This window comes from Marmota flaviventris, chromosome 8 (assembly GCF_047511675.1).
Source record: "Marmota flaviventris isolate mMarFla1 chromosome 8, mMarFla1.hap1, whole genome shotgun sequence".
Lineage (NCBI taxonomy): Eukaryota > Metazoa > Chordata > Mammalia > Rodentia > Sciuridae > Marmota > Marmota flaviventris.
Window position 1 is genome coordinate 122094747 of NC_092505.1, and position 25840 is coordinate 122120586.

Genomic DNA, 25840 nt, shown 5'->3' on the forward strand with positions numbered 1-25840 from the left:
CCACATATGTACTTATATCCATATATGTATTTGTACCTTGAGGAAGATCCTGGGTGTGGGTGTGTATGTGTTTCCATTGGAATCCTAGCCTGGGTCCACACCACATGCCAGGGATCTTTGTGCTGGCTGGAGACCCATCTTGGTTTTGGTAGAGTGGCTCAGTCCTGGGTAAGGGTCTTGGCAGAGAATCCAGCTCTTGTGGTCCCTGAAGGCAAGTTTACTGTTCTCAAGAGAAGCAAGATCAGGGTTCTGTGGCTTATGAAATGATGGCCCAGTCATCGTTGGTACCACGAGGAGGTGTCATCATTATAATGCAATATTCATACAGTTAAAACTTTTTTTAAGTTTAGTTTCATTTTAGCTTATCAGTGGTAAAATCCCCGCTGGCATGTCATTTAATTTGCTTTCCATGCTAATGATGATTCTGAAGCTTTTTACAGAAATGATTATATGGTAATACCAAATCTGATGGTGGATTCAAGCCATCATTTACAGTAATAGGATCATAACAAAGCTCTCTGGGGTGTCCGTTCTTGCAGTACTGTAATAAAGCCAGCCATTGTGCTGCTTCTCCTTTGCTGCGGGGCACAGAAGGAGTGAGGAGAAGAGGGATTACTCTCCTTCTCTAGTCCAGAGCCAGGCCTCAGACCCTGGGGTGACAGTCATGGAAAGACACGTTAAAGCTTAATAATTAAGAAGAGAATTCTCACAATGCTGGCTGCTTAATATTGAAATAGATTGCAAGGTGAGGTGATGAGTTCCCCTTCAATCGGTGACTTCCCCATAGCTGGTCAGGCCAGCCTCAGAATGCCCACCCAGGCGTCCCCACCTGTTCCAGTCAGCTTTTCCTGCTGCTCTGCCCAAAAGACCTGCCAAGCACAATTAGAGGAGGAGAAGTTTATCTGGGAGCTTCTGGGTTCAGAGTTCTCAGTCCATAGATGGCTGACTCCATTGCTGTGGACTGCAGGGGAGGCAGGGCGTCATGGCAGAAGAGTGTGGTAGAGGAAAGCAACTGGGAATGTGAAGGAAGCAGAGAAAAAGCTCTTCTCATCAAGGACAAAGTATAAACCTACAGCCCCAGTGACTCACCTCCTTCAGCCACATCCTGCCAGCCTTCAGTTACCACCAACTTAATCCTTGTCAGGAGATTTATTCACAGATTAGGTTAAACCTCTTAGAACCCAATCGTTCCTTCTCTAAACTTTCTTGCATTGTCTCACACATGAGCTTTTGGAGGGGACACCTAACCAAAATCATAATACCACCATAGATGATGTTCTTTTTGTTACCCAGGGGCTTGGCTCTTGCTGTACACACAGCACCTCCCAGCTGGGGCTCAGGGTTGCCCCCGAGCCGAGGGAGACCAGATGACTTGCTGCCTGTTTTGAAATCTTAGTTTCATCATAATGAACAAACAGCCAGCCATGAGGTCAGGCATGTCCTTTTATTAGCTCTTAGAAGACTTCTGTTGGAAAACTCAGAGGCACTGGGGACATTCATCCGCCACCTCCTCAAAGAAAATGGTGAGAAAAATACATCCCCATGTGTGATATATATATGTCTCTTCTGTGGCGCATCTTGGAGGGTTTCTGCAGGACTCAGAAGCGCTTCTGGAGGGCAGACTGGATGTTTTTCAGCAGGCCCCACTTAGCTCGCGTCTTCCCACGCCCGTCGGGTGTCACCACCTGCAGGGAGAAGCAGACAGCCTTGACACCAGCTGTGGAGGAACAGCAGTTCCTATGAGCCCAGCCTTACCATGCCAGACACTGCACACACAGCTCTGAAACCCTCAGGTCCTCCTCAAGAGCACGTGCTGTCAGCCCCAGTTCAGAGACTAAGAAACCCAGGCTCAGAGGACCAGACAGCTTTCACAGTGTGCTGGGGCCGAGATTCCGCAGACCAGGTCCTGCTTCCTTCAAGGCAGCTCACATAAGTGCCTTGAAGGTGGGCGTCGGGGCTACACCCTAGGTGGGCTCACCCTAGAGTAGTTCCGGCATCTTTCACCAGCACCTGGAACTTGCCTGATATGTTTGATTTTCTTACCAGACTGAGAGCACCGTGACTGGGGGATGGGAGAAATGACTGTTTTTCAACTCCATAGTCCTAACACTGGTGATGGTAAAGAGATATTTCTTAGAAAAGGGAAAACATCTTAGAAAAGGTTGCACTGGGTGTGAGTGCTAAGCAGGACTCTCCTAGAAATCTCCCTGACTCTGCTTAGATGTGACTCCACGCCTTGCCTTTAAAAAATGGTGGTTTCTCCACCTCTCCAGTCTGGCAGCAGTCTCATTCCTTCCTGATCCTCACTCACTGAAGACACATTTAGGGAGTCAGGTTGAGACCCTGGAAGGAAAGATTTCACTGGGTAAAGCGCTCTGCCTGGAATGAGGGCTTGTGGGGCAGATGGGGTAGGATGGGATGTACATGGTGAAGAGGAACATTTATACAAAGCACAGAGTCATTCATGTACAAAGCTTTTACCTTTCTATATTTGTATACAAAGGAAAAGGGCAAAAATAAATTAGATACCTACTAGCATTATGCTCTCTACTTTTATAAAATTTATTTTTGGTTTTAGAGAAAACAAAGTTTCATGGGAGGTAAAGCTCATGTTATATACATCACATTATCTATGGCTGGGTAAAAATGGAAATAATGCATAAAAATAACTTTGAAAAAAGAAAAGTAAGGTAAGATATGCACACAGAACCATCAGGGCAATAAGGAAAGGGTCACATGGTATGAGCAGCTAGGATCTGACTCTTATGGAAAAGGAGGATTTGAACTTTTGCCTCATACAATAGTCAAGATAGACAAAGACAGATTGTGTGTGGCATGAGAATAGGACAGGGAGAGCTGAGCTGTGTCTGTGAACAAGGGGACCAGATAAACAGAAGATAGAAGCAGAAAGACAGAAATTGGAATAAGTCACTGAGAATTATACTTGACGTCCCCTCCCTTGTCCCAAATGCATTGGGCTCATATTGCTTTCCAAATGAATCCTACCAAACTTGTAAGATAGAGCTGCTTTAAAAAATAGGAGAAGAGCAAAAGCTTCACAGCTTCTTTTATTAAGTCACTGAAATACTGATTCTAGAATCAGATAAATAATACAAGCAAAAAATTATAAACCCAGTTCACTTATTATTACAGATGTAATAATCTAAATTAAAAGGGAGCTAACTGAAGGTAGTTATTGAAGTAGTATATTAAAAATGACACATGATGATCATGTAGGGTCTATTCCATGAATGCAAGTAGAATTTATCATCAGAAAAATCCTTCATTGAAGGTTAGATTATAGCTCAAAGGTGGAATGTATGTTTAGCCTGTACAAGGGCCTAGGTTTAATCTCAGTCAACCACAACAACAAAAATAAAATAAAAAAATAAATCAGTCATTGTAATTTACGCTATCAAAAAAGGCCTAAAGGAGAAAAACTGTCTCAAGTAACACACAAAAAATGAATGTTCCACTATGCACATGTTCTCAGAAACTTAGAAGAAAATTTCCTTAACTTATTAAGGTTTACATACCACAAAATCAAAAATAATAATTCATTGGAGTAACTTAAAGATGAGGAATATGACAAAGAGACCTGCTATCTCTGCTTCCATTTTATGTATGACTCAAGGCACTCACCAAAGCTATTAGGAAAGAAAAAGAAATACAGGTTTAAATATTGTAAGGCAAGAGATAAAAAACATCATAATTTATAGATGATATGATCAAATGTTTTGGGAAAAAAAAAGAATCAACAGGTTAGATTCTCAGAATGTTAATATAAAATTTTTAAAGATTTCTCAAATCAAGATTAGTCTACAGACAGCAACAGTCTTAATTCCAAACCAGGAATCCATTAGAAAAATAATGAAATAGAAAACAACATTTATAATATGAACAAAGTTTGTTTTATTTATTTTTGTTGGATATATTTAAGATATGCAGCATGATGTTATGATATGCATATAGATAGTGAAATATAATTATAAAAATCAAGCAAATTAGAATATGTGTCACCTCACATAATGATTCCTTTTGTGTGTGTGATCAGAGCACTTAAACTTTTAGCAAATTTCCAGTATACAATACAATATAGTGAACTATAGTTTTTAAGTCGCTGTTAGCTTTCTAAACTATATGGTTTACCCAGGAATACATAGTACTGCTACAGGAAAAAAAACCCTAGCAAAGCCCATATAAGATAGTTTGAATAAATGTCCAGATATTCTTCAAAAATATCAATATTAATTTTCTCCTAATTATCGACTCAGTGTCTTTCTAGTCAAATTCTATCTGGAGTGTTTTTTTTTTTTAATGGATTAAATTTACTTACTCCAAAACTTATGTAAAAGAATAGAGCTCTGTGATTATCTAAATAGATCATAAAAAAGAAAGAAGGGTAATGGAGATACTTAACTGAGCAGTTCATCAAGACAAGGTACAAAGCTGAAGTTAAAAAACAATAAAACAGTGTGGCATTTTTTTTAGTCAGCTTTTTTTGCTGCTGTGACTAAAAGGATCCAGCCAGAACAGCTATAGAGGAGGTAAAGTTTATTTGGGCGCTCATGGTTTCAGAGGTTTTGGTTCATAGAAGGCCAATTCCATTGGTCTGGGCTCCAGGTGAGGCTGAACATCATGGCAGAAGAGTGTGGCAAAGGAAAGCAGCTCGCAGTGTGATCAGAAAGCAGAGTGAGTCTCCACTCTCCAGATACAAAATATATACCCCATAGCCACGCCTCCAATGAACCACTTCCTCCAGCCACACCCCACCTGCCTCCACTTACCACTCAGTTAATCCCTTCAGGGATTAATTAACTAACTAGGTCAAGGCTATAACCCTATCACTTCTCCTCCAAACCTTGCATTGTCTCACACGTGAGCTTTTGGGGGACGCCTCACATCCAAACCATAACAGGCATTGACATAAGAACAGTCCATAGACGAACAGGACATAATAGAGACTTAAGGGGACTTAATGTAAGGTTAAAGTGGCACCTTGGTTTTAGACTCACAGAGAAAAGATTGCTTGGTAGGTGGTTTTGGGGAAACTGGCTCACCAGATGGAAAAACAAGAACTTTCTAGTTAGCGTTGCATTCAAAGTTGAAGTCTGTATGGATTAAATAACTAAATTTGAAAGGTGAAACAGCAAATTTAATAAAAGAATATATAGAAGATTACCTTTTGGATCTAAGGGAAATACTTTTAAAACAAAACTTCAAAAGGTCAAACCATAAGGAAAAAAAATAATTGACTTTGATTATATGAAAGTTGAAGATTTCTGCTGTTTGATGAAGTACACTATGACCAAAGGAAATAGACAAATGTCAAAAGGGGAGAGTGTATTAGCAATGTCTAAAGCCATTGTCTAGCATATGTAAGGGACATCCTGCAAATCACTTGGAAAAGGAAAATACAGTAGAAAAACTGGCAAGGGATATTCACAGACTATTCACTGAAGAGGGAATCCTGAAAACTTATCTATGAGATGAAATTTAAAACCTTAAGGAGATACCACTTTATAACAATTGGGTTAGCAGAAGAGTAGAAAGCTAGATCTCACTGAATGTGGGTGGGGCTTAAATCATGGGGGCCTCATCTATTCCTCACGGAAGCATTCATGAATGTGGGCAAATTAAACACCCCACTATCTATGACGGGGAGTTTCACCCATTGAATATTCTGACATGGGCTAAATGGTCCCTCCAAAATTCTTATGTTGAAGTCCTGCCCACCCCTCACCCTGCACCTCAGAATGTGACTCTGTTTGGAGATAGGGACTTCAAAGAAGTGATAAGTGAGGTGATTAGAGGGAGCTCTGCTCCTGCCTGACTGATGTGCTTGTAGGAGGAAAAGTGGGTACACAGAGACATGCCAGGGATATGCCTGCTGGAGGAAAGACTATGAGGACCAGTGAGAAGGCAGCCATCTGTCAGCCAAGGGCAGAGGCCTCGGGAGGAAGCAGCCCTGTTGACACTGCTCTTGGACTTCGAGTAAATTTCTGTTTCAGCAACTCAGTCTGAAGCCTGTTGTTATGGGAGCCCTAGGAAATCCATGTGATAACTCAGGGATGTTTTTCTGTCCCATGCCACCCTCAAGGTGTCCCAGGTAAGTCTGCTCACTGCAGCATTACTGGTGGTCACCTGAGTGTCCATCCTGGATGAGTAGGTGACCACATCAAAAATAAGGGACACATCAATGTTTATAGCAGCTCAATTCACAAATAGCTAAACTATGGAACCAACTGAGATGCCCTTCAACGGATGAATGGATAAAGAAATTGTGGTATATATACCCATGGAATATTACTCAGCCTTAAGGAAGAATGAAATTATGGCATTTGCAGGTAAATGGATGGTGCTGGAGAATATCATGCTAAGTGAAATAAGCCAAACCCCTCAAATGTTTTCCCTGAGACGTGGATACTAATCCATAATGAGGGTGGGTGGGTAAGGAAGATTGAAGGAGCTTTGGATTGTGCAGAGGGGAGGGGAAGGGATGTGGGGATGGGAAAGACTGTAGAATGAGACAGACATTATTACCCTATATACATGTATGATTATACTCCCTGGGTGACTATACCTTGTTCAGTCAGAGGAAGGAGAATTTGTACCCCATTTTTGTACAGTGTGTCAAAATGCATTCTACTGTCATGTAAAACTCATTAGAACAAATTAAAAGATGCATTCTACTGTCATGTATAACTAATTAGAACAAATTAAAAAATTAGAATTAAAAAAAGGGACAAGATGGCCATAAGGACAGGGATGGATCATAAAAACACAGTATTAAGAGAAAAAGAGGGAAAGAAACAAAGCAAGATATGCGACACTCTACCTGCTATTTGTGGAAATCAGTAACGCATTAAAACACAATATGCCTCATGCAAGAACACATAAAAACAAAAAGACACACATAAAACAACAGATGTCACAAAAAGGAATATGTAAATAAGAAAAGCACCTTGCATAGACAAGTGTTAATGGACCATGAACTGAGGTCTATTATTAATTAAACCCTTTGTGTATGAGATGAAATAAAACTCAGGTCCAGCTTGACTGAGCCTAAGTTATATGCACTCCAGGGTTCAAATGTCTCTGCAGGGCAGGTAGGGAGGGACCAGTAAAGTTTGATTGACATGTGTCAGAGGCTCTTTAGAAAACAATAAATTCTAAGGGGACAGGGAGTGCAAAGGACGTAGGTATCACTTCAGACCCACTGTGAGCATGTGGGTGGCTGTGGGGTAGTTTTTAGACTATGGAATGGTGGTAGTCACTCAAACTGTCCTTCAGCCTCAACACTTGACAATGAGTGGCTCAGCCTGGGGAGACATTCTGCAGCAGGGAAAGAGAAGGAGCTGGACGGGGAGGCCCGATGGCCAGGAACCCCTGCTCTGAGGCCGTGGCTCCAACAGGAGCAGCAGCACGCAGAGTCCCAAGGACTACTTCCTGAGCACCCGACACTGCCCGGCTGACAGACTGGGAAGGGCTTTGAGATGCTGGGTGGGAACAGGGGTGGCTGCATTTCCTGAAGAGCTATAGGGAAAGACCTGGAAAGCACCAATTTGAGACTTTTGTTGGCCTTGAAGTTTTATCTCCAAATCTGGTGTCATCTAGGAACTCAGTTTACAGATTGTGGTAGGCAGAGTAATCTCACAGATGTCTCCGTCCTAATCCTAGAACCTTTGAATACACTATATTAGACGGCAAAGGGGAAGTAAGATTGCTAGGCAGCAGGTCTCCAGGTGGGGAGATCCTCCTGGGCCATCAGGTGGATCAGGTCATTGCAAGGCTTCTTCAGGTGGAAGGTGGAGGTGGAGGAGAGCCATAGGGATGCAGCATGAGAAGGACTCAGACCAATGCTGCTGGCTTTGGAGATGCAGAAAGAGACCATGAGCCAAGGGGTGCAGGTGGCCCCTAGAGACTGGTAAAGGGGAGGAAATGGATTCCTCCTTAGACTCTCCAGGAGGAATGTAGCATTGCTGATGCTTTCATTTACCCGGGAAGACCCGTTTTGGACTTCTATCTTCACAACTGTAAGGTCATATATCATTTGTATATGGCAGCAATAGAAAACCAATACACTGATGGTCAGTTTGATTTTGTCATGGGAAGACTTCATGGAAGTTAGCTGAGGCTTGACATGAGCAGGAGCCAGTCAAGTGAGACAGTGCATTCACAAAAGTGTGAATGGTGGTCAGCAGGTGTGCACAGGACTGGAGGAAGATCTGGAGCGAAACTGAGGCCAAAGAATGCATGACTTCTCCGAGAAGGCGTTTCTCTACCCTTCAAGTTGACAATGAGGCTCTTTGATGTTAGGAGCTGTCAGCTGGGGACATGGGCAAAGAAGGTTGAGTGAGACCAGCATGGTGCCCATCTCCATGGAATGTGCGACCTATTGTACTTGGGACTTGCACCCAGATACAGGAGCCCCAACCTGATGCTCTTTCCCATGCAACTTCTAGCTCTCATATAAATAAAACTTTGGCTTTCCCTGCTGTTGACTTTGACAATGCTCTTCTGGAGTATGTCCCCAGGGGTGAGCCCACCCCGCCCCAGACCTTGTTGCATCTGTTTATGGCATAGGTGGACAAAGGCTCTGGCTTTGGATACAGACTCAGGTTCCAAGTCAGTCCATCCTTGATCTTACAGGAGGCTGGACGTTTTCCTTTCCTGAGCCTCACTTTCCTCATCTGTAGAATGAAGCAGTAAATCCCTCCATGCTAAGTGGTTTGGATGATTGGGGATAATGAGTCTACAGAGTCTGATGCAGAGTTGACCTTTAATTGGGACCTTTAAAGAAAGTCTTAAGGTTAATCTTCCCATTGCATGCCCTATACTCCAAAGAAAACCTCTTAAAAAAATCAAAAAGTCTTAGACTATGCAAATCAAATATAAAAGGTGTTATTTCGTTTCTTTTACAAAAGTGCATATGGATGGAAATATTGCATTTTGGATCAGAAATGAGTCTGCTTCCTCTTTGCAGCATTTAAATGAAACCTTTCAGGAATACCTGCATCGTCCTGATGCCAAAGGAAAAATTTTCGATTTTATAGCAAAGAGCTAAAGTCATTACTTTTATGAAGCTTTGTAAATGTCATTCAAACACACCATCTTATTTTCATTTGCTTCTGAAGCCTTTACTTATGCAAATCATGACAAATGTTAAGGAAACCAGTGTTTCCCCCGGAATGCTAATCTCACCACCAAGAAGGGAGGAAGATGACTGCCGAAGGGAAAATCTATATATTGCAGCTCTTCGAGTCAGATAAAAATGAAGCTTCCAGAAAACCTCATTAATTAGGACTCCACTCATTTAGATATTGTGTTGAAAAGCAAAGGGACTGAAATGCATTTCCTTCTCTTATGGGGGAGGGTAAATTAAATCGCATAAACACAATTTCAGGGGAATGTTATTTCTCGACTGATTATATAAAACATTTAGCTTTCGGGCATCTTATGGTACTTTGTAATTATTAATTTTATTTATCAATTTATTTCTTCACTTTTTAATGTAGACATTCATTCATATATTCATTTGTTTGGCCACATTTTCACTCATGTATTCACTCAATAACCATTAAGAACTGCTAGATGCAAACTGCTGTGGTAAGCATCGTGGGAAATAGAAAGATGGATTAGCTGTGAATTTTGTTCTCAAGGAGTTCGTAGTTTCAGAGGAGCCACAAAGTAACCGCCTAAGAAAGACCCAGAAGGGTGAGATGGCCTATGGAGGACATGCACCTATCCCTCTGCCCCTCTATTCCTAGCACCTAGAAACGACAGAAGATGCATTTTTAAAAATGTCATGACAGCACCAAATGCTCTTTATGGGCAAGATATTTTGGAGGGATTCTTAAAAACTCTGAGAAGGCAGAGATATTAAAGGAAAAATCCATAGTGAAGAGGACACAGTGCAAAATGTGGTGTCAGCTAGGGGGCATTCCACGCTCTGAAGAGGGGGGTACCAAGGATAAGGGGGAGCCAACTACCAGGCAGGGCTATGGCCGGGTTGCAGGGGTGGAAGGACCAGGCGGGTTCTCTCATCTCCCTCCCATGCAAGTGTCTGACCTTGGAGTTGGGGTGGATGTGCATGTGGGTGCTGGGCTCCAGAAGCCATGCATGATGCCAGTTGCTACCCAAGAGAGCAAAGCCTGCCTCGCCATACTTCCTGTATTCCCCCATGCCTAGAGGCAGCAACCAATCAGATGCATTTCCTCAAACATCTGACCAAGGAGACAGAGTGGGGCCCTGGAGATGCTGTCTGGCCCTGGAGTTGAGACCACTCAGAGATTGGACCAAGACTGTCCCAAACCACATACAAGCAAAATTTAGGGGAGCAGAAATTAAGGGCTAGGCAAAAATGGTACAGATTCAGAGAGAAGCAGAGATAAGTAGGAGGCAGAGAGAGGGAGAGGGAAAGAGAGTGGGGGAGGGGATTGACTGATGACTTTCCAGTCCCCTTGGGAATCATGGCAGGGGTCTCATGAGACTTCCTTTTCAACAGCATCAGTTTCCTGTTTGCAAAAGCTGAAATGAATGGACTTGCCCTTTTTCCTTCTAAAGAATTTCTGATTAAGACACAAGCTAGTCCAATTCCAAAGAATACCATCATGGCTCTCCAGCAACATAACTCTGGGCAGTCTTGATATTTTTTGCCTTGTCTTTCTCCTTTTAATATCAATAAAATTATAAGTGTGTGTCCCCTGGGAATATAAAGAAGAATCAGCCTTACATCATAAAGCAGATAGTAGCAATCTGGTACTTTTTTTGAGGGTGGGGCCTACTTGACCTGCTTAATAGCTACTCTTAGCTTTCAGATAAACAAAAAAAATGATTATTTTTAGTATTAATGGTCTTAAAATTTATATGGGACAAACTTATACCAAAAAATTTATCTGTTGTTTTGTGAGAAATTCAAATTTAACTGGGTGTCCTGTATTTATATTTGTTCAATTTAGCATTCTATCTTTGCTTAGGGACAGCACTCCATTTTAATTTTTCTTATACTTCAATTATTTCTTATTTTTCTCACACAACAATTATTCATTTACTAGATATATCCTGAGCACCTTGGAGGCTGGAGTTATGCCTTATTTTCCTTTGAATTTCTGCCTCCTGACCCCAGACCTGGAACAAATGGTTTATGAATAAAGCAGAACTTAAAATTCTCAGCCCCATTTGCAAAGTCTGGGTGAGGCCAGTAGCCCCATTTGCTGTGAGTTACAGATTTCTTGAGCTTAGAGGGAGAGTTCTTCTGGGTTCTGTGATCTCATAACCATTCTAACAGAGCCACATCCAGAGGCCATCAAGACAATCTGAGAAACAGTGTGCACAGTACCTTACAGATGTCACTCCACTGTCCAGGACCATTGTCATTGATGGCTCTCACTTTGAACAGATATTCCGTGTTGGGCGTTAGATTGTGTAGTTCTATATTCTGCTGCATTATGTCCCGAATTTGTCCACAGAGTTCTGTCCGCACATTGTTAGGAGGGGTAGTGACAACTTCATAGAATTCCATCTCAAAAGAGTCCACGTCTTCTGTTGGGCATGTCCAGTAAACCTATGGGAGAAATGAACATGTCCGTGTGGTGCTAGCTGTACTGGTCCACACCACTCAGCCTTCTTTCCCATAAAGATTTATACTGTTAACGATCTGTGGGGCAGCTAACCCCAGCCCCTGCAGCTGCTGAGGGCTTTGGATTAGGCCCTGTGCCACAGTCTTGGATGAGCCTGGCTTGGTGCTTGTGATGGCCTTCAGAAACAGAAGAATGCTACTCTGGGTTTTTACTGTCAGTCAACATGGAGTTGACAATTATCCTTTAGACACCACTAACAAAAGCAGCTACTATTTACTGAACACCTGCTATGCATCAAATTCCGTGTCAGGCATTACCATCCTTGATTCACGTAATCCTCACAACTCCAGGAAGATGGACTGTATTATCCCATTTTATAGACCCAGAATGGATACATTTAGCAAATTTCAGCGGAACCACAGAATCCTTTAAGATAAAGAGCTTAACTATCCCAACCCCTATATTATACCCAAGGAACTATCCAGAGTGGTGAAATGACTTATCCAATAATGGTGAATCCATGAACACATTCAAAACACAAAATATCAACTCCTGGGAAGAGATATATATTAACAAGTCTCAATTAGCAGATGGTGTCTGGGATTATAGTATCTTATAATAAATGTATTTTCAAAGCAGATATCTAATGCTTAAAATTTTAATGTTATGAGAGAAAATTTACCATTTTACAGGTATACAAATTTTACAAATGAAGTTATAAAACTTAATAAAAATTAACATAATTTTTTCTATCAAAACAAACATACTTATTGTATCTGGAAAATACAGAAAAAGTAGAAGGGAAAAAAATAAGTAATGCTAATAATCCTGCAATCCAGTTAGTTCACTGTTATATTTTTCTAATATTGGAATACACACAAATATGCAAATACTTTTAATTTAGATTATGTTGTATTGATTCCTTCTTTCTCTCACTTATTGTATTTTATATATTTTTATTTATCATTAAATATTCAGCAAACCACCGTCTTTAAAAACTGCTCCATAAATAATTAACTCCTTCTACAGTTGAACATTTAGGTTGTTTCTAATTTTATACTCTAATAATAAATACTGCAATGAACACATTTGGACATGAATCTTCATCTGAATTTTTAATCATTTCTTAGAAAGGAATTTCAGGAAATAAAGTTGAGTCTAAAAATCTCTAGGGTTTTTACAAAACATATTAACAATTTACAAGAGTATTTTCTATGCCAGAATCTTAAACATTTGAGAGAGTCGTCAACACAGAGTTTATCTTTTACATGATGGAGCACCATGATTCACACATGAGCTCCATCCCACAATTCTAACAGGGATCAGTGAATTTTTTACGTCAAATATCACTGTCTGGCAGTAGTGTCCTCTCTTGATTGCCAATGACTTGACTGCTTGTTCTGGGTAGGCCCTCTCCTATGTTCATTCTGGGACGACTGATAGGTGGCATGGGGTGACTATCCCAAGCCCACATAGAGAGCAGTCCCCCCCAGCCCCTTTGCTTTAGAGCATGATCCTGCTAACTCCCAAAGAAGTCTGAGTGGACTTGGAGATGAGACCTACTGCCATCCATGAGTTGATGTCACCCACAATGTAGGCCTTGCTGATTTAGTACCATTTGGATTTGCAGTTCAGCTGCTAAGTTATGTGCACCTCTTATAGGAAAATCAGGGATGCTTTCTTATAGCATCTGGGAGGACATGTTCTACCTCACACAGAATGGTCATTCTAAGTGTCAGTTATAATAGACACCAATCATCGAGGATGACACTTCAGGAGAATGGGAGATAAGTTTGCCTTGTTTCTGACCTTTGTTTTCTTGTTTTTAGACCTTCCTAAGTGCAGTCTGTAGATAGCAGCTTTGGCAACACTTACAAGTTTTTGAGGAGCACAGTTTCAGGCCCCACTGAAAGAGAATCTGCATTTTAGCAAGATCTCTGGGAGCAATTAATGTTTGAGAAACACTAGTTTAGACTTTGAGGATATTAATCGTACTTAGGGGTATTCCTAGATTATGGGGACAAAAGATGGGCTCTGCCACATGGAAGCAGGCCATAGGCTGGCGTGGGAGGTAGCCCTACAGGGACCCCTGAAAAGGAGGCAAGACGTACTCTAATGGGAAATCAGGCTACATGTTTTCTTTTTTGCCTCTTTGAATTTTAATAAAGTATTTCATAAGCAATTCACTTTAGGTTCAGCTGGATTGAATATTTGTCCATATCAGGTCAGGAAGGTCAAAGGGGAGTCATGTCTCCTGAGGTCAGGTCATGGAATTTGTGGAGAACCATGAAAGACCCCACTCTCTACCTTTCCCCTCAATAAACAAAAAGTATCTCAGGAGATATGAGTTTTAATTCTGTTGGGGATGATGCTCCAGTTGTTCCAAATCATGATGAGTCTGGCTATTTTCTTTGGGGAAGGTAGCAATTTGGAAGAATCCAGGGTAGACAGGTAATGGAACCTGGGTTTCTGACTTGTTTCTGCACCTTTCCTTTGGGAAATGTTTCACTCTTCAAGCAGTCTCTTCAAACTCCTTTGGTTCCCAACTTGGGATCTCTTTCAATACAGGGGCCATCTTTACAGGGGGAGTGGGGCTTTCCAATGCATTTGTGACTATGAGCTAAATACACGGTTTGGTTTAAGCCAACCTTGGAAGATTTCAGGAACTTCCTATTTTTGAATGGGTTGACCACACAGCCCAGAGAAGCAGAGAGGGCTGACCAGATCCTAGAGGTCAGATTGGTATGGACACCCTTTCCCAACTACCCACTTCCATCCTGTGCCCTATCCCTCCCCATTTCTTACCTTGGCAGCTCTTGGATACACCAGGGTCTGGTAGATAATGATGGGGCCTGGGGTCTTCACAGAGGCGTCATTGAACGAGTACCAGTTATGGAAGCTGCTGCTGTTCTGAGGGGGCTGGTTGTCGGCCGTGGCACTCCAGTAAGTGTAGAGGCCATCTGTGGTTTTGGCGGGAGCAGCAGACTGGGCTCTCCCACAGACCTCAGGACCCCCCTTGGCCTTCTCTGAAGCAGTGTTGAAGGACAGTAAGGAGGAGCTTCGCTGGTATATCTGCTGGTTGCCAAAGCTATGGGTACTAAATGTGACCTTCCTGGCAATCATCATTTCAGAGTGCATGGGGTAGGGGGAGGGCAGAGATTCGCCCGAGGAGCATACCTTCTTGGGTCCTGTGGGGAAGAGCTGGTGCATGGCGCTGGAGAGCTCAGCGAAGTCCAAGGGCATGCAGTGCAAGGAGTGCAGCCGTAGATGGGGGTCAGGCCTGAAGGTGCTCTGGATGCCATCCTCGATCTGGTCCACCAGGATCTTGGCCGACTGCAGGAAGGCCACCTGGCCCGTCTCCTTGAGGGCCTCCTTGGAGTAGGCTATGAGGCCATCCATTTTGTTCACTTTCATGGTCGTGACGTACACATATTTCTCAATCTCCTTCTGCCTGGACACTTCTAGATTCTCTATCTGCTCCATGATGTTCTTCTCCTTTTCGTGAAGAATGCTGCGCAGCTTGAGAAACCCATTTCTGATCTCTTTCCGCTTTGCCTCCTTGTCAGATTTAAAACTGTTTTTTAAAATGTTGAACTCCATGAGGTCATTATCAATTTCGTATCGGACTGCAAAACAACCAAGTTAGTTTCTGTTAAAATGTCCCTCTCCCCAGGGGCTGGGGCTGGAGCTCAGTGGCAGAGCGCTTGCCTAGTGCATATGAGGCCCTGGGCTCCATCCTCAGCACCACATAAAAATAAATAAAATAAAGGCACTCTGTCCATCTACAACTACAAAAAAATAAATAAATAAAATAAAAAAGCTCCTCTCCCCAGATGGCACAGCCACAGCAGCCTGCAGCAAACACCCTGGGCTTCAAGGACTGAGGGAGCGAGAAGGTAGTCACTTGTGGCTGGCTTGAAACAGGATCATCCCTTCTTGAAAATTCAAGAAGGGAATCTCCCTCCTCCTGGCCTCCTCCTCCATTTCTTCCCTCAAGCACAACCACCCTCTCCAGGCACCTTCTCTAGTCAGGGTGATCCCTGTGACCTTGGAGCTGAGGCTACAAGTTCAAGGCCACCCCCCATATTACTTTCCACCAGATTCTACTTCGTTGCAGACTGGACTGGAGATGAGGTGAAGGCACAAAGTTACTGGGCCTTCTCCTTTCCTGCAGGAAATCTAAGCTTTTGCAGTGGCAGGAGATTAAAGTTCTGATGACTGCTTGGTATTATTATTTTTTCATCTATTTAGGTGCATTATAATTATACATACTGGTGGGATTTGTTATCTGATGACTATTTGTAAATGCTGCCTCGTCTCATTCACCAGGAATCCAAACCAAACAACAGCAGGAAATTAGCCACAGTTTTCCTCCATGGAGACAGCTAGCTCTCTTACACACCCTTTCTCTCTCTCGTGATTCAGCTATGTTCCCTTTCTTGCCTTTTCCCCATTCGTTTTCAAGACAGGTTCTATTGTCACACTTGAAGGAGAACAAATTCACCCTGGACCTTCTTATGTGGCATTTGGATCTTAAGTTCACCTAGTTATTCAGTCAACAAACATTAGGAGCCCTGCTATGTGCTGTCTTTCTAGGCATGAGGGATACAGGTGTGAATAGGAGAGGGCACCTCTCTTCATACACCCAATGGTACTGCCATGGGAGGATGCGTGGGAGAGTGAGCATGAGGCCCATCTCCAACCTTTGAGATGAAAATATTTGTTGACTTTAGAGGGTTGTAGGCATAGGGGTCTATATGATAGGTAAGATTCTCCACATAGAAGGCCACTGCTACAGGGAATGGGTGTATAATCCTCATCACATTTTATTTAATAGTGAGGATTACTGGATTTATTTTGCTTGGTTTAACATAATCCTTGGTCCACAGGAAGCTGGGCTTCTGTGAATAGTGGCCATTGTAACAATGGTGTGCATTGGAGTAACAGAAAACATAGGGTTCCACTGGAGCATGAGAACAGGGACCACAGTTGCCACCATGAGCAGTATGGGAGAGGTGGTCAAAAGTGCTTGTAATATCTTTGTAATACCTCTGGGGCGAATGTCAGCAATGTCACTTTCTGGCCTATTCCCCAAAGCCCCCATCTCTGCCCACCTTCTCCCTTACATGAGGCCATGCAGATTAGGCTGAAGGGAAAATCCTGGGGTCTAATTTCATCAGGGCCTTCAAAGTGCTCCCTGAACTCCCCAAATGCAAGTCTACTGTGACTTGTGGTAGCTGAAATTCTATGTTATGCATTATTTTCTTTCACTAGTCAATAGTAATCCTTTGCTAATGATACTTCGGTAGGAAATTCCTGGCTTTATTGGGAATTAGTTAAGTTGATTAGAGCAAAGTCTGGAGGGAGTATAAAAATGTCTTAAATGAGCAAGAAGAGGCAGCACCAGGAGAGAAAAACAGAAAGACAGGGTTTGTTGTCACACTTGAAGGAGAACAAATTCATCCTTCATATAGACCCCATATAGAACAAATTCATCTATCAATAGACCCCATATAGACCCAAACCTCACAAATATGATGGCTTAGCAAGAGCTGGAATTAGAGCAAAGGCAAATCAAGGTCTTTTTCAGGCAACACACTGAAAACTAACTACTATTTATTAAACATTTATTATGGACCAGATCCATGTATTATCATATATTATACATATTATGGACCAGATCCATATATTATCATATATTACATGGATCTTCCTATACAGTAAGATATTATTCCCATTTATAGATGAGGAAACTAAGGTTCAGAGGGGTTAAGTGACTGCCCAGAGTCATGTGGCAAGTAAATAGGAGAAACTGGATCCTGTCCTGAATTCTACTTTTTTGGTCCCAAAGACTATGTTTTTTTTTTTTTTTTTTTTTTTTTTGTGTGTGTGTGGCGGGGTGGTAATCAGAGATTGAACCCATCAGCACTCAACAACTGAGTCACATGCCCAGCCATTTTTTTAAAACATTTTATTTAGAGACAGGGTCTTGCTAAGTTTCTTAGGGCTTTGCTAAGTTGTTGAGGCTGGCTTTGAACTCCTAATCCTCCTGCCTCAGCCTCCTGAGCTACTGGGATTACAGGTGTGCACCACCACACCTGGCTATGTTCTTAATTGTACCTGTTGTCAGCTTTCTCTGAGCACCAGAATCACCCTGGGGGCTTTAGAAAGACTGAACTCTCACCTCACTTGCTGATATTCTGAATCAATTGGCCTAAGTTGGGGCCCAGAAATCCTGGTGAGGCAGTTTCCAGCTAGATTTGGAACCTACTCCAGGGAATCTCCTAGGGCTCTTGCTTTAAATACAGATTTTGATGCAATAGGCCTGGGTTTGAGCTGAGATCTTGCATTACTAACAAGCCTGGGTGATGCCCGTGTTGCTGGTCCCCACATTTTGAGTGGCAAGGAACTAAATTTTTGAGCTCCCTCAGTGCAGTGGTTCTCAGTCTCAAATGCATATTACAACACAATGGGGAGCTTTAAAATTATCCCTGTTGCTCAGCCTACTGGGTTAGACAAGGGCACAAAAGTTGTTAGTGAAACTCCTGAACTGGATCTTCTCTGTAGGGCCCAGATTTTTTTTTTTTTTTTTAACAAATGTGCTCAAGTCACCTGCTTTTGAATAACCTGGAGATGTGTTCAAAAATGCAGATTTATGGTACTCCCTATATGTGAGCCCAGTGGTCAAGAACAAGTTCAAACTGATTCCAAAATGATGCTTTTGTTTCTTCAGCATTGATGAACAGATTAAATTATTTACTCAGATCTGATATCTAATTTACCTATCATCCCTGCCACCTTCTCAGCTGCTGGGCTCCCTGGAATTTGTGCTGGTATTGTCCCTCAACCTTGAATTGAACTTGGCTGTCTGACTTTTAGGTGTTCTGGACTCCGAAAAAACTATCCTAGTGTTGACTGTCCTGTGTTAAGGACCTAGGTTACCTACAGCTGCATGGGAGCCACAAAGGCTCCAGGCAGAAGTTCCTTCCCCATATTGAGACCCCAAAGAATCTGGTCAAGTCCTAGTTTGGGCAGGCAGTAAGTCCTACCTCAAGAAAACCCTCTAGGAGCCAACCATTTTCTGAGCAATGGGCCTCCTGCAAGCTTTCTTTAACATAAGACTTTCCTGTTGGAGGTTCCCAAGCTGAAGAGGATGTCAGTTATGTCCCAGTGTTTGGCAATTGAGAAAATCATGTCACTCCTGAACTATCCAGGCTGCTGAGAGATTCTGGGCGACAAGAACAGGAGCAAAATCTGTCTCCAACTCCCCTTAATACCTAGTGGGACCTTTCTGTGTGCTCAGGGCAAAGCCACCCCCCCCCTTGTGTTTGGGCATGTTGTTGCAGTGGACAGCAAAGTACATGGCAAAGGGAAGGGGCTGGCATGATCTGGTGCCCCTGGTCACTGCCAGTAGGCCACTCCTTAAGGAAACAGACCACAGAAGTTAGGTTAGATTTTAGATCATGGCCACTGTTCAATACAGAGTAGGTTGTCAAATGAGTGCTGTGGCATTAATGTGGATTTTGGAGTCAGATCTATGGGGTCTGCCTCTTATTAGCTGCCTTGTGCTATTATTTCCTTGAAGCACAGTTGTCTTCTCGATGGAGAGGATTTTGATGCCCTGTACTGTTGGATGATTGAGATGGGACATGACGTGTTCCCAAGGCTTACACACATCTGCCTTCTGTTCCTGGAGGAAAAGAGGATGCAGGTTCCTCAGACCTAACCAGATGGAGATATAGGCAGAAATTATGGGGCACTTTACAGGACTTTATGAACTATTATTGTGCTTGTTTCCATGATAGAAGCCAAGGTCAGTTTTCCTTATAGAAGCCACAACTAAATTCTATTAGCCAATATAAACAACTATGAACAGGCATACTAAGGAAAGACAAGGCATTGACCAGAATGTTCTTGGCTATTTTTGAGTTTCCCCATTATTATGTCTTAGTTATCAGTTCATTTACTTTGCTGTCTGCAACTCTGGGGAAAAGTTCATGGGGGGAGGAGAATTTTTAAATTGAACTGATTCTCAGCATTAGCTTATTTATTTCCCTTTTGCAGACTAAGGGGAGGGGGAATATCTAAGTTCACTGACAAAACACCTTGAATAGGGTTACAGAGCTTCAGGACACTATATGATCATACTCCTCATTTTTCTTGGGAAAAATGAGGCCAAAAGGACATAAAGATCATAACCAAGATTATAGAATTGTTATGCACTATGCCAGGTAGTTTTTTTTTGATATGCTTATAAAAAAGCATACTTAATCCTCACAGCAACCCAGTGAGGGAATTACTAGGCTCATCCCATTTTATAGATGAGGAAACCGAGCCGCAGTGAGGCTGTGGCTGGTGGAAGCTGTCAGGTGTAGGCACCCGGACTTGCAGGGAGCTTGGGTTCCCCAGGTCTGGATCCCTCCACCAGGTGGAGACCAGGCTCTCGCTAACAGATGGCCCCAAGCCACCTTCCCATCAGGCCCTGAATTAGGAGGGGGTGAGAAGTGAAGCAAGACCTGCTTTGAACTTGGCGATGGCACTGAAGAGGGCCGCGGCCCTCTCGGAGCAGGCGTCTATGAGGCTGATGGTGTCGTGGCCGTTGTGGAAAGCGATCTTGCAGAAGGTGCAGAGCAGCTCATTGTCGTTGCGGCAGTACTCGTTGATGTGGCTGGACGGGTGGTGGATGCAGATCTTCTCGTCCTGGTCCTCAGGGCTGGTGTCCACGAAGACATGATCCTGCATGGCCACGTCCGCGTGGAAGGCCTTGAGACAGTCGTTGCATAAGTTGAGGCGGCAGGTGGTGCAGCGCTTGTAGGCGATGCGGTGCCTGCGGCACACCTGGCAGTTGATGGGCCCCGAGGAGCGGTCGAAGCGCCACCTGAGGTAGCCATGCTCCTGCATGTAGCGCTTGGTGAGGCGCCCGCGCAGGTAGTTCTCGGGCAGCTGCATCTTGTGGCTGTAGGGCATGCAGTGCGAGCGGTTGCACACCGGGCAGATGAGGATGAAGAAGTTCTCGGTGACCTCGGCGTGTTTCTGCAGGTGCCGCAGGCACTTCTCACACAGGCTGTGGTTGCAGGGCAGCATGAAGGAGTGCAGGCGCAGCCGGTTGCACATGGGGCAGGTGAGGTGATCCACCAGGTGACTGCTAGCTGGTAATGACCTCACCTCATCCAACTGTGGGTCGCTGCTCCCCACTCGCAGGGCAGTCTTGGACCTGAAAGAAGACACACAGGGCTTCAGGAGACAGGCTCAAGAGCTGGCTCCATTTCTCAACCTCTGCCAGTTCTGTCGCTGGGCAGCAGCTGAGAGGGATGGAGAGGACATGGGCTCCTGCAGGAAGCCTGGTTTCCAAGCCTGCCTCCACCCCTTTTGTCTGGGTGACCTCAGGCAAGAAAGCAACCTCTCCCTGCCTGTTACTTCATGAAGTTGGTACCCAGGCCACTGAGTTTCTTGAGAGGATTAAATTTGAATTTGACACCTGTAAGGACCTAGAGCAGTCCCCATAGGACTGTAGCACTCCAATTACTTGCGGTTATTTTTTGAGCAAGGAAAATGCAGGACACTGGCCTGGCACTGACAGGTAGGCCTTGGCGTTCTGCTGGACATTGGTACTATCCCAGAACACCAGCATCAGACAGGGCCCATGTGTGACTGTGAGAGATTAGGGCAGAAGCAAGACCACTTCCTCAGGCTGGAACTCAGACAAGAACAGTGTCCAAACCACAAAAATGACCCAGCATCTTCTTATCAGAGTTAATGGGAATGAGTGCTGTTTTTTTTTTTTTTTTTTTTCTCAATTACAGATCTAGGCTCACTCTGTTCTTCCCACCTTCTAGATAAGATTTATTAAGATAACCAATAGAAAAATTACCTCCATATCCTAAGAAGAGTCCAAATCCCATTATAACTTACTGATGCTTTCTTACCAAGATAACGTACACTGGCCCAGGAGATGTGTTCTCACCTGTTGCAATGAGTCAGTAAATCCGATCTTGCCAGTTACAGGTGTACACTTATGTTCTGTCTGGGGGGCACTGACATTGTCACTATTATTGTATGTAGGATGGGACACAGGGGAGGGTGACTAAGTGTCCTTCTCATGACACCAGGAGGTCAATACCCGGGCCAGGCCTAGAACCCCTATGGCCTGACTCTGGAGGATCAGGGCCTGGGCTCCTGGGCACATCAGATATGATAGAGGGTGCCACTTCAGAGCTGCGCATTTGACAAGGGTTTCTGAACATCTCATCCTCTGTTTCCTTCTCTATAATTAAAGCTCACAATGCTACTTCCTTCATGAGGTTGTCAGGAAGTCTAAAAGAGGGAATCTATATGAGGTGCTTAAGTGCTGGTGGATAGTAAGCCTCTACAGTGACTCCTCTCTGCTACCACCCACTAATGTACACAGTAGAGAAGGAACTAGAGGTCAGGTCCAGGAAAGCATGTGTATCTACCATTGTGCATGTAAAGGTTCTTTCTCTAACATCTCAAGTTCATATATTTAATTATAAGAACTACAAAAGGAGGGGTAACACCCTTGTAAATTCAAGTGCACAGGCTTAGGAAGTTACAGCCAGAGCAAAAGCAGTTTATGAAAATAAGTGATTTGGCTATGGGAACGGAGGTGGGGACAGCGACACCCTCTCTGGCTGTCCCTGTCTTTTCTCTGTTCACAGAATGTTTGGTCTGGACCCTAGGGCCGGGCTTCCTTTGCTCTTACCTTCTCTGCGTCTCTGTCTTCCCTGGGTCAGGGGCCTGTGTCTGGGAGCCCAGGCAATCAGAGCATTTGCCAAGCAGCCTGGAGAGACTGAGAGCCTCTCACTTCTGCAGGCTTGGGCACCTGGAGCTTCATCCCTGAGCACTGGGAGACTGGGCCCCAGCCTAGTGGCCCCACTGTCCTCAGTTCTTTTTCCTCTCTGCCCCGCAGCCTCCTGTGTGGGCCCCTAGGTACAGGCCAGTCATACATGGGGGAGCAGATGGCCTTCTTCACTTAATAAAAACATAGGACTCTGAGAAGCGAGGTAGGACGCACAGGGAAACTGCATAAGAAATCAGAAAGAGGAGGGAGGGAAGAAGGGAAGAGTTGCGAGAGGAAAGACTGTGCCCAGGCTAGGGGACAGGTGTCAGTGGCCCAGAGAGCTGCAGCAGAGATGGAAAAGGAAGGGAGAAAGAGAGGAAGGCCAGGGGGAGAGGAAATCAGAATAAGGTGGGATGGCCAGCTGAGCAGGCGTCAGAAGCTGGGAGAGGAGCCTTGGGAGATGGAACACAAGTGCCCCAGGCCCCCGGCACCTGATAGCCTCTTGCCCACCCTCCCAAAGATTCAGGTGTGGAATGGGCATTCAGGGACCATGCTTCCATGTCAAAATAAGTCCCCAAGCCCGGCATCCTGACTTCTTACTGAACCCTCCTGCCTCTGCTCTCTGCATAGGCCCCCTGCCTCTCCCCAGCCCAGGCCAGCTCTCTTTGCACCTGGTTCTGTCTGTCTCACCTGGCTGGCAAGTCTCCCAGTGTCCCCCTCGCCCCCTCCAGGCTGTTGTGCACCTTGAAATTACCTGAAGGGCATTTGCCAAGTAGGCTATGGTGCTTTGGATGCCTCAGTCCCATCCCAGATTAATACAATCAGAATATTTCGGGTGGGGACTAGGCATGGATAGTTTTTTAAAGATCCCCAGGTGATTTCAATCAATTTACAGCAAAATTTGGGAGCTACTGATGCCTAAGGCATCTTCCCAAAGCACCAATTTCATCCCTCTCCAGTTGGAATGGACTCAGGGACTCTCCAAGGCTGGGCAGTTGAGAGAAGACAGGAGCATGCACATTACTGTCCACACCTTAGAATTCCTGGACTTGCATGCAGAATCCTAGATTCTCTATTCATGCAAATATTATGAGAAGGCCCTGGTGAAGAGTAACATTTATTGAGCATCTACTAAGTGCTGAAATGCATAATGAATCATATTCTTCCCCCAGACTCACAAAAGCTTTGCACACAGAATATTGCTTTTCCAGCCTTAAAAGCCTTAGAATCTGCCTCCCAGTGTTCTGTCCCTCCTGATCGTGTCATCTTACAGTGCTGAACTATGAACTTGCCTCCTTGAAGTAAGCCATATGGAAGCATCTAAGATTCTTATCTAGGTTCCTGGGGTCAAAAGTGGCCCATATAAGTTCTTACTTTTCCAATATATGTTGCAAATATCAAAAGTGCATACAAGGAATAGGAACAGCAATTCATATTTGACTGTCACATAAGAGACTACAGAACACATACATTAGTCCTCCTACCACCACAACATGACAGTTGTCACTGTTTCCATTTTGCTGTATAGCACTTTAAAGTGCAGAGAGTAGGCTCTGGGTTCAAGTCCTGACTCTGCATCCTACTAATTGTGTGATCCCAGGCAACTCCACCTCTCTGAGGTTCCCTTTCCTCAGGATTCAGAGGCACAGGGGAGGGTTAGGGGGGTCACACAGGCAGTGGCTGGCGGTTGCTCACACTCAGCCTTAGCTATGAGGATTCTGTACAGTAGAGGGAGTGGGGCTCAGAGGGCCAGCACTCATTTGCATGGTTAACAGAGCTTGGGTTTGGAACTCAGTGTCACTTGGTTAGTGGCTGTGTAGGATACACTGATTGGCTACAGAATTCTTGCTCTTCTCTTTCCAGACAGAGAAATGGACTCAGGGAGGCACTGGCTTATCCTGGGCACCCCTCCACTGGTGTGAGGTCCCCAGTTTTCGTGAGCCAGTGGGAACCCACATTGGTGCCAGCACTTACGAGGTGCGGATGCTCTTGAGGCGACCTTTGTGGAAAGTGATGGTGGCATTACGGCAGCAGCGGCTCTCATAGTAGTAGCACTTGATGTTGCCGGTGGCCGTACAGCAGCATTTACAGTTGGGGTCATTGGCCCAGGAGCAGCAGCACCAGTGGCAGTTGGGGTTCTCAGCGCAGGTGCAGTGGCAGAACTGGCAGTTCCGCTCGTCCTTGTAGGGGCAGGGGAAGCAGGTGCAGTTCCGCTCCGAGGTGAAGATGAACTTGCAGCACAGGCAGGAGCACAGCCGGGGACAACACCTCTGCCACGTGCAACACGGGGAGCAAACGCACATAGCGGTGTCTATGATTTCCGCCATGCTGGTCACCGGGTCCCCAGGGGCCCTGACACCTCCTCTACCAGAATCCTGCTGTCCATTCTACGATGCAAGGTCCCTTGTCCTCTCGTGAGGTAGTCAATTTGGGGTTTGCGAGAAGCTGGCTATTGATGGGACCTTCACAGGTGGTGTCCCTACAGGAAGCTCATGGGCTGGCATCCACATCTGGCAGCTGGGGCATTTGCTTATGTCACAATCCCTGCTCCCCACCATATCTCACCATGCAGGGGAGGGAGCAGGGACACTGGGGGAGGGTGGCAGGTGGGTTGACGGACACTTCGTGCTTCCCCTGGACCAGCTCCAGAGCATGGTGATACAATAAGCATCCTGGAGGCTTAGCTGTCACTTGTCACCTTTCAGGTTACGGGGCAGATTTTAGAAGCTGTTTCTCCTTGCTTGGTGCTCTTCCTGCTTCAGGTATGTCTTCTTTAGTGGCGAAGCCTGGGTATCATGACTTGGAAAAGCAGATTGACATGATTTTCCTCTTCTTGGGCATTTTCTCCTTTAATAGAATTCTATTTGAAAAGCAGAACACAGTGTTTGCAATTAATAGCAAGTCATATTTAAAGAGACATCACCATTTGGGGAAAGAATGAAAAGACCAATAGATACAGATTCCCTTGGGCACCTCTTCCAGGAGTCATTGATCTTGTCAGTTGCCACACAGCCACTGCTCGTTTTCATGAGGTGACATTCATAAGACACTCAGGATATTTCTTGGTTTTTTCTTTTTTCCAGCTTTTTGGGGGTTTGGCTAAGGCACAGGCTGCCCCCACTCCATCCCAATGTGTTCCTTTTCTCAAAAGGCTAGAAATGTACATAGAATCATTAACTGGGTTGGCAGTAGCTACTTGGAACCCTAGAATAAGAGCTTATATTTTAGGGGAGAATTTTACTTTCCTCTTTAAGAGAGCAGAAACTTCCAGGTCATATCACACTATAAGTATGAACATTGTCTTATTATCTTTCCAAATAGAAGCAGAAGAGAGAGCCAGATGTGGCTGCACTAGTGTATTGCATGTGAATTCATTTCTCTTTCCCTATGATTATCACCTTTCTAACAGGAAAGAACTTCCTCCTAGTGCTGACTGCTAGCCCCACATTGAGTTTAGATT

At 44.3% G+C, this 25840-nt stretch overlaps 1 protein-coding gene across 1 annotated transcript; it reads right to left on the reverse strand.

The window, feature by feature from the left end:
- Nucleotides 1-1598: 1598 nt before the first annotated feature.
- On the reverse strand, nt 1599-24707 carry Trim42 (tripartite motif containing 42). Its single transcript, XM_027934007.2, has 5 exons — nt 24355-24707; nt 20099-20796; nt 14388-15208; nt 11342-11566; nt 1599-1685 (listed from the first exon to the last, which is right to left on the reverse strand). Exons 1-5 carry the CDS (start codon nt 24705-24707, stop codon nt 1599-1601), a joined length of 2184 nt encoding a protein of 727 aa, XP_027789808.2.
- Nucleotides 24708-25840: the final 1133 nt, after the last annotated feature.

Coding starts and splice junctions, on each gene's coding strand:
- Trim42 (XM_027934007.2), bottom strand. CDS start 24,707: ATGGCGGAAATCATAGACACCGCTATGTGCGTTTGCTCCCCGTGTTGC. Junction 20,797..24,354: donor CTCAAGAGCATCCGCACCTC/GTAAGTGCTGGC, acceptor GTCTTCTTTCAG/GTCCAAGACTGCCCTGCGAG. Junction 11,567..14,387: donor TGTATCCAAGAGCTGCCAAG/GTAAGAAATGGG, acceptor TTTCTCCCATAG/GTTTACTGGACATGCCCAAC.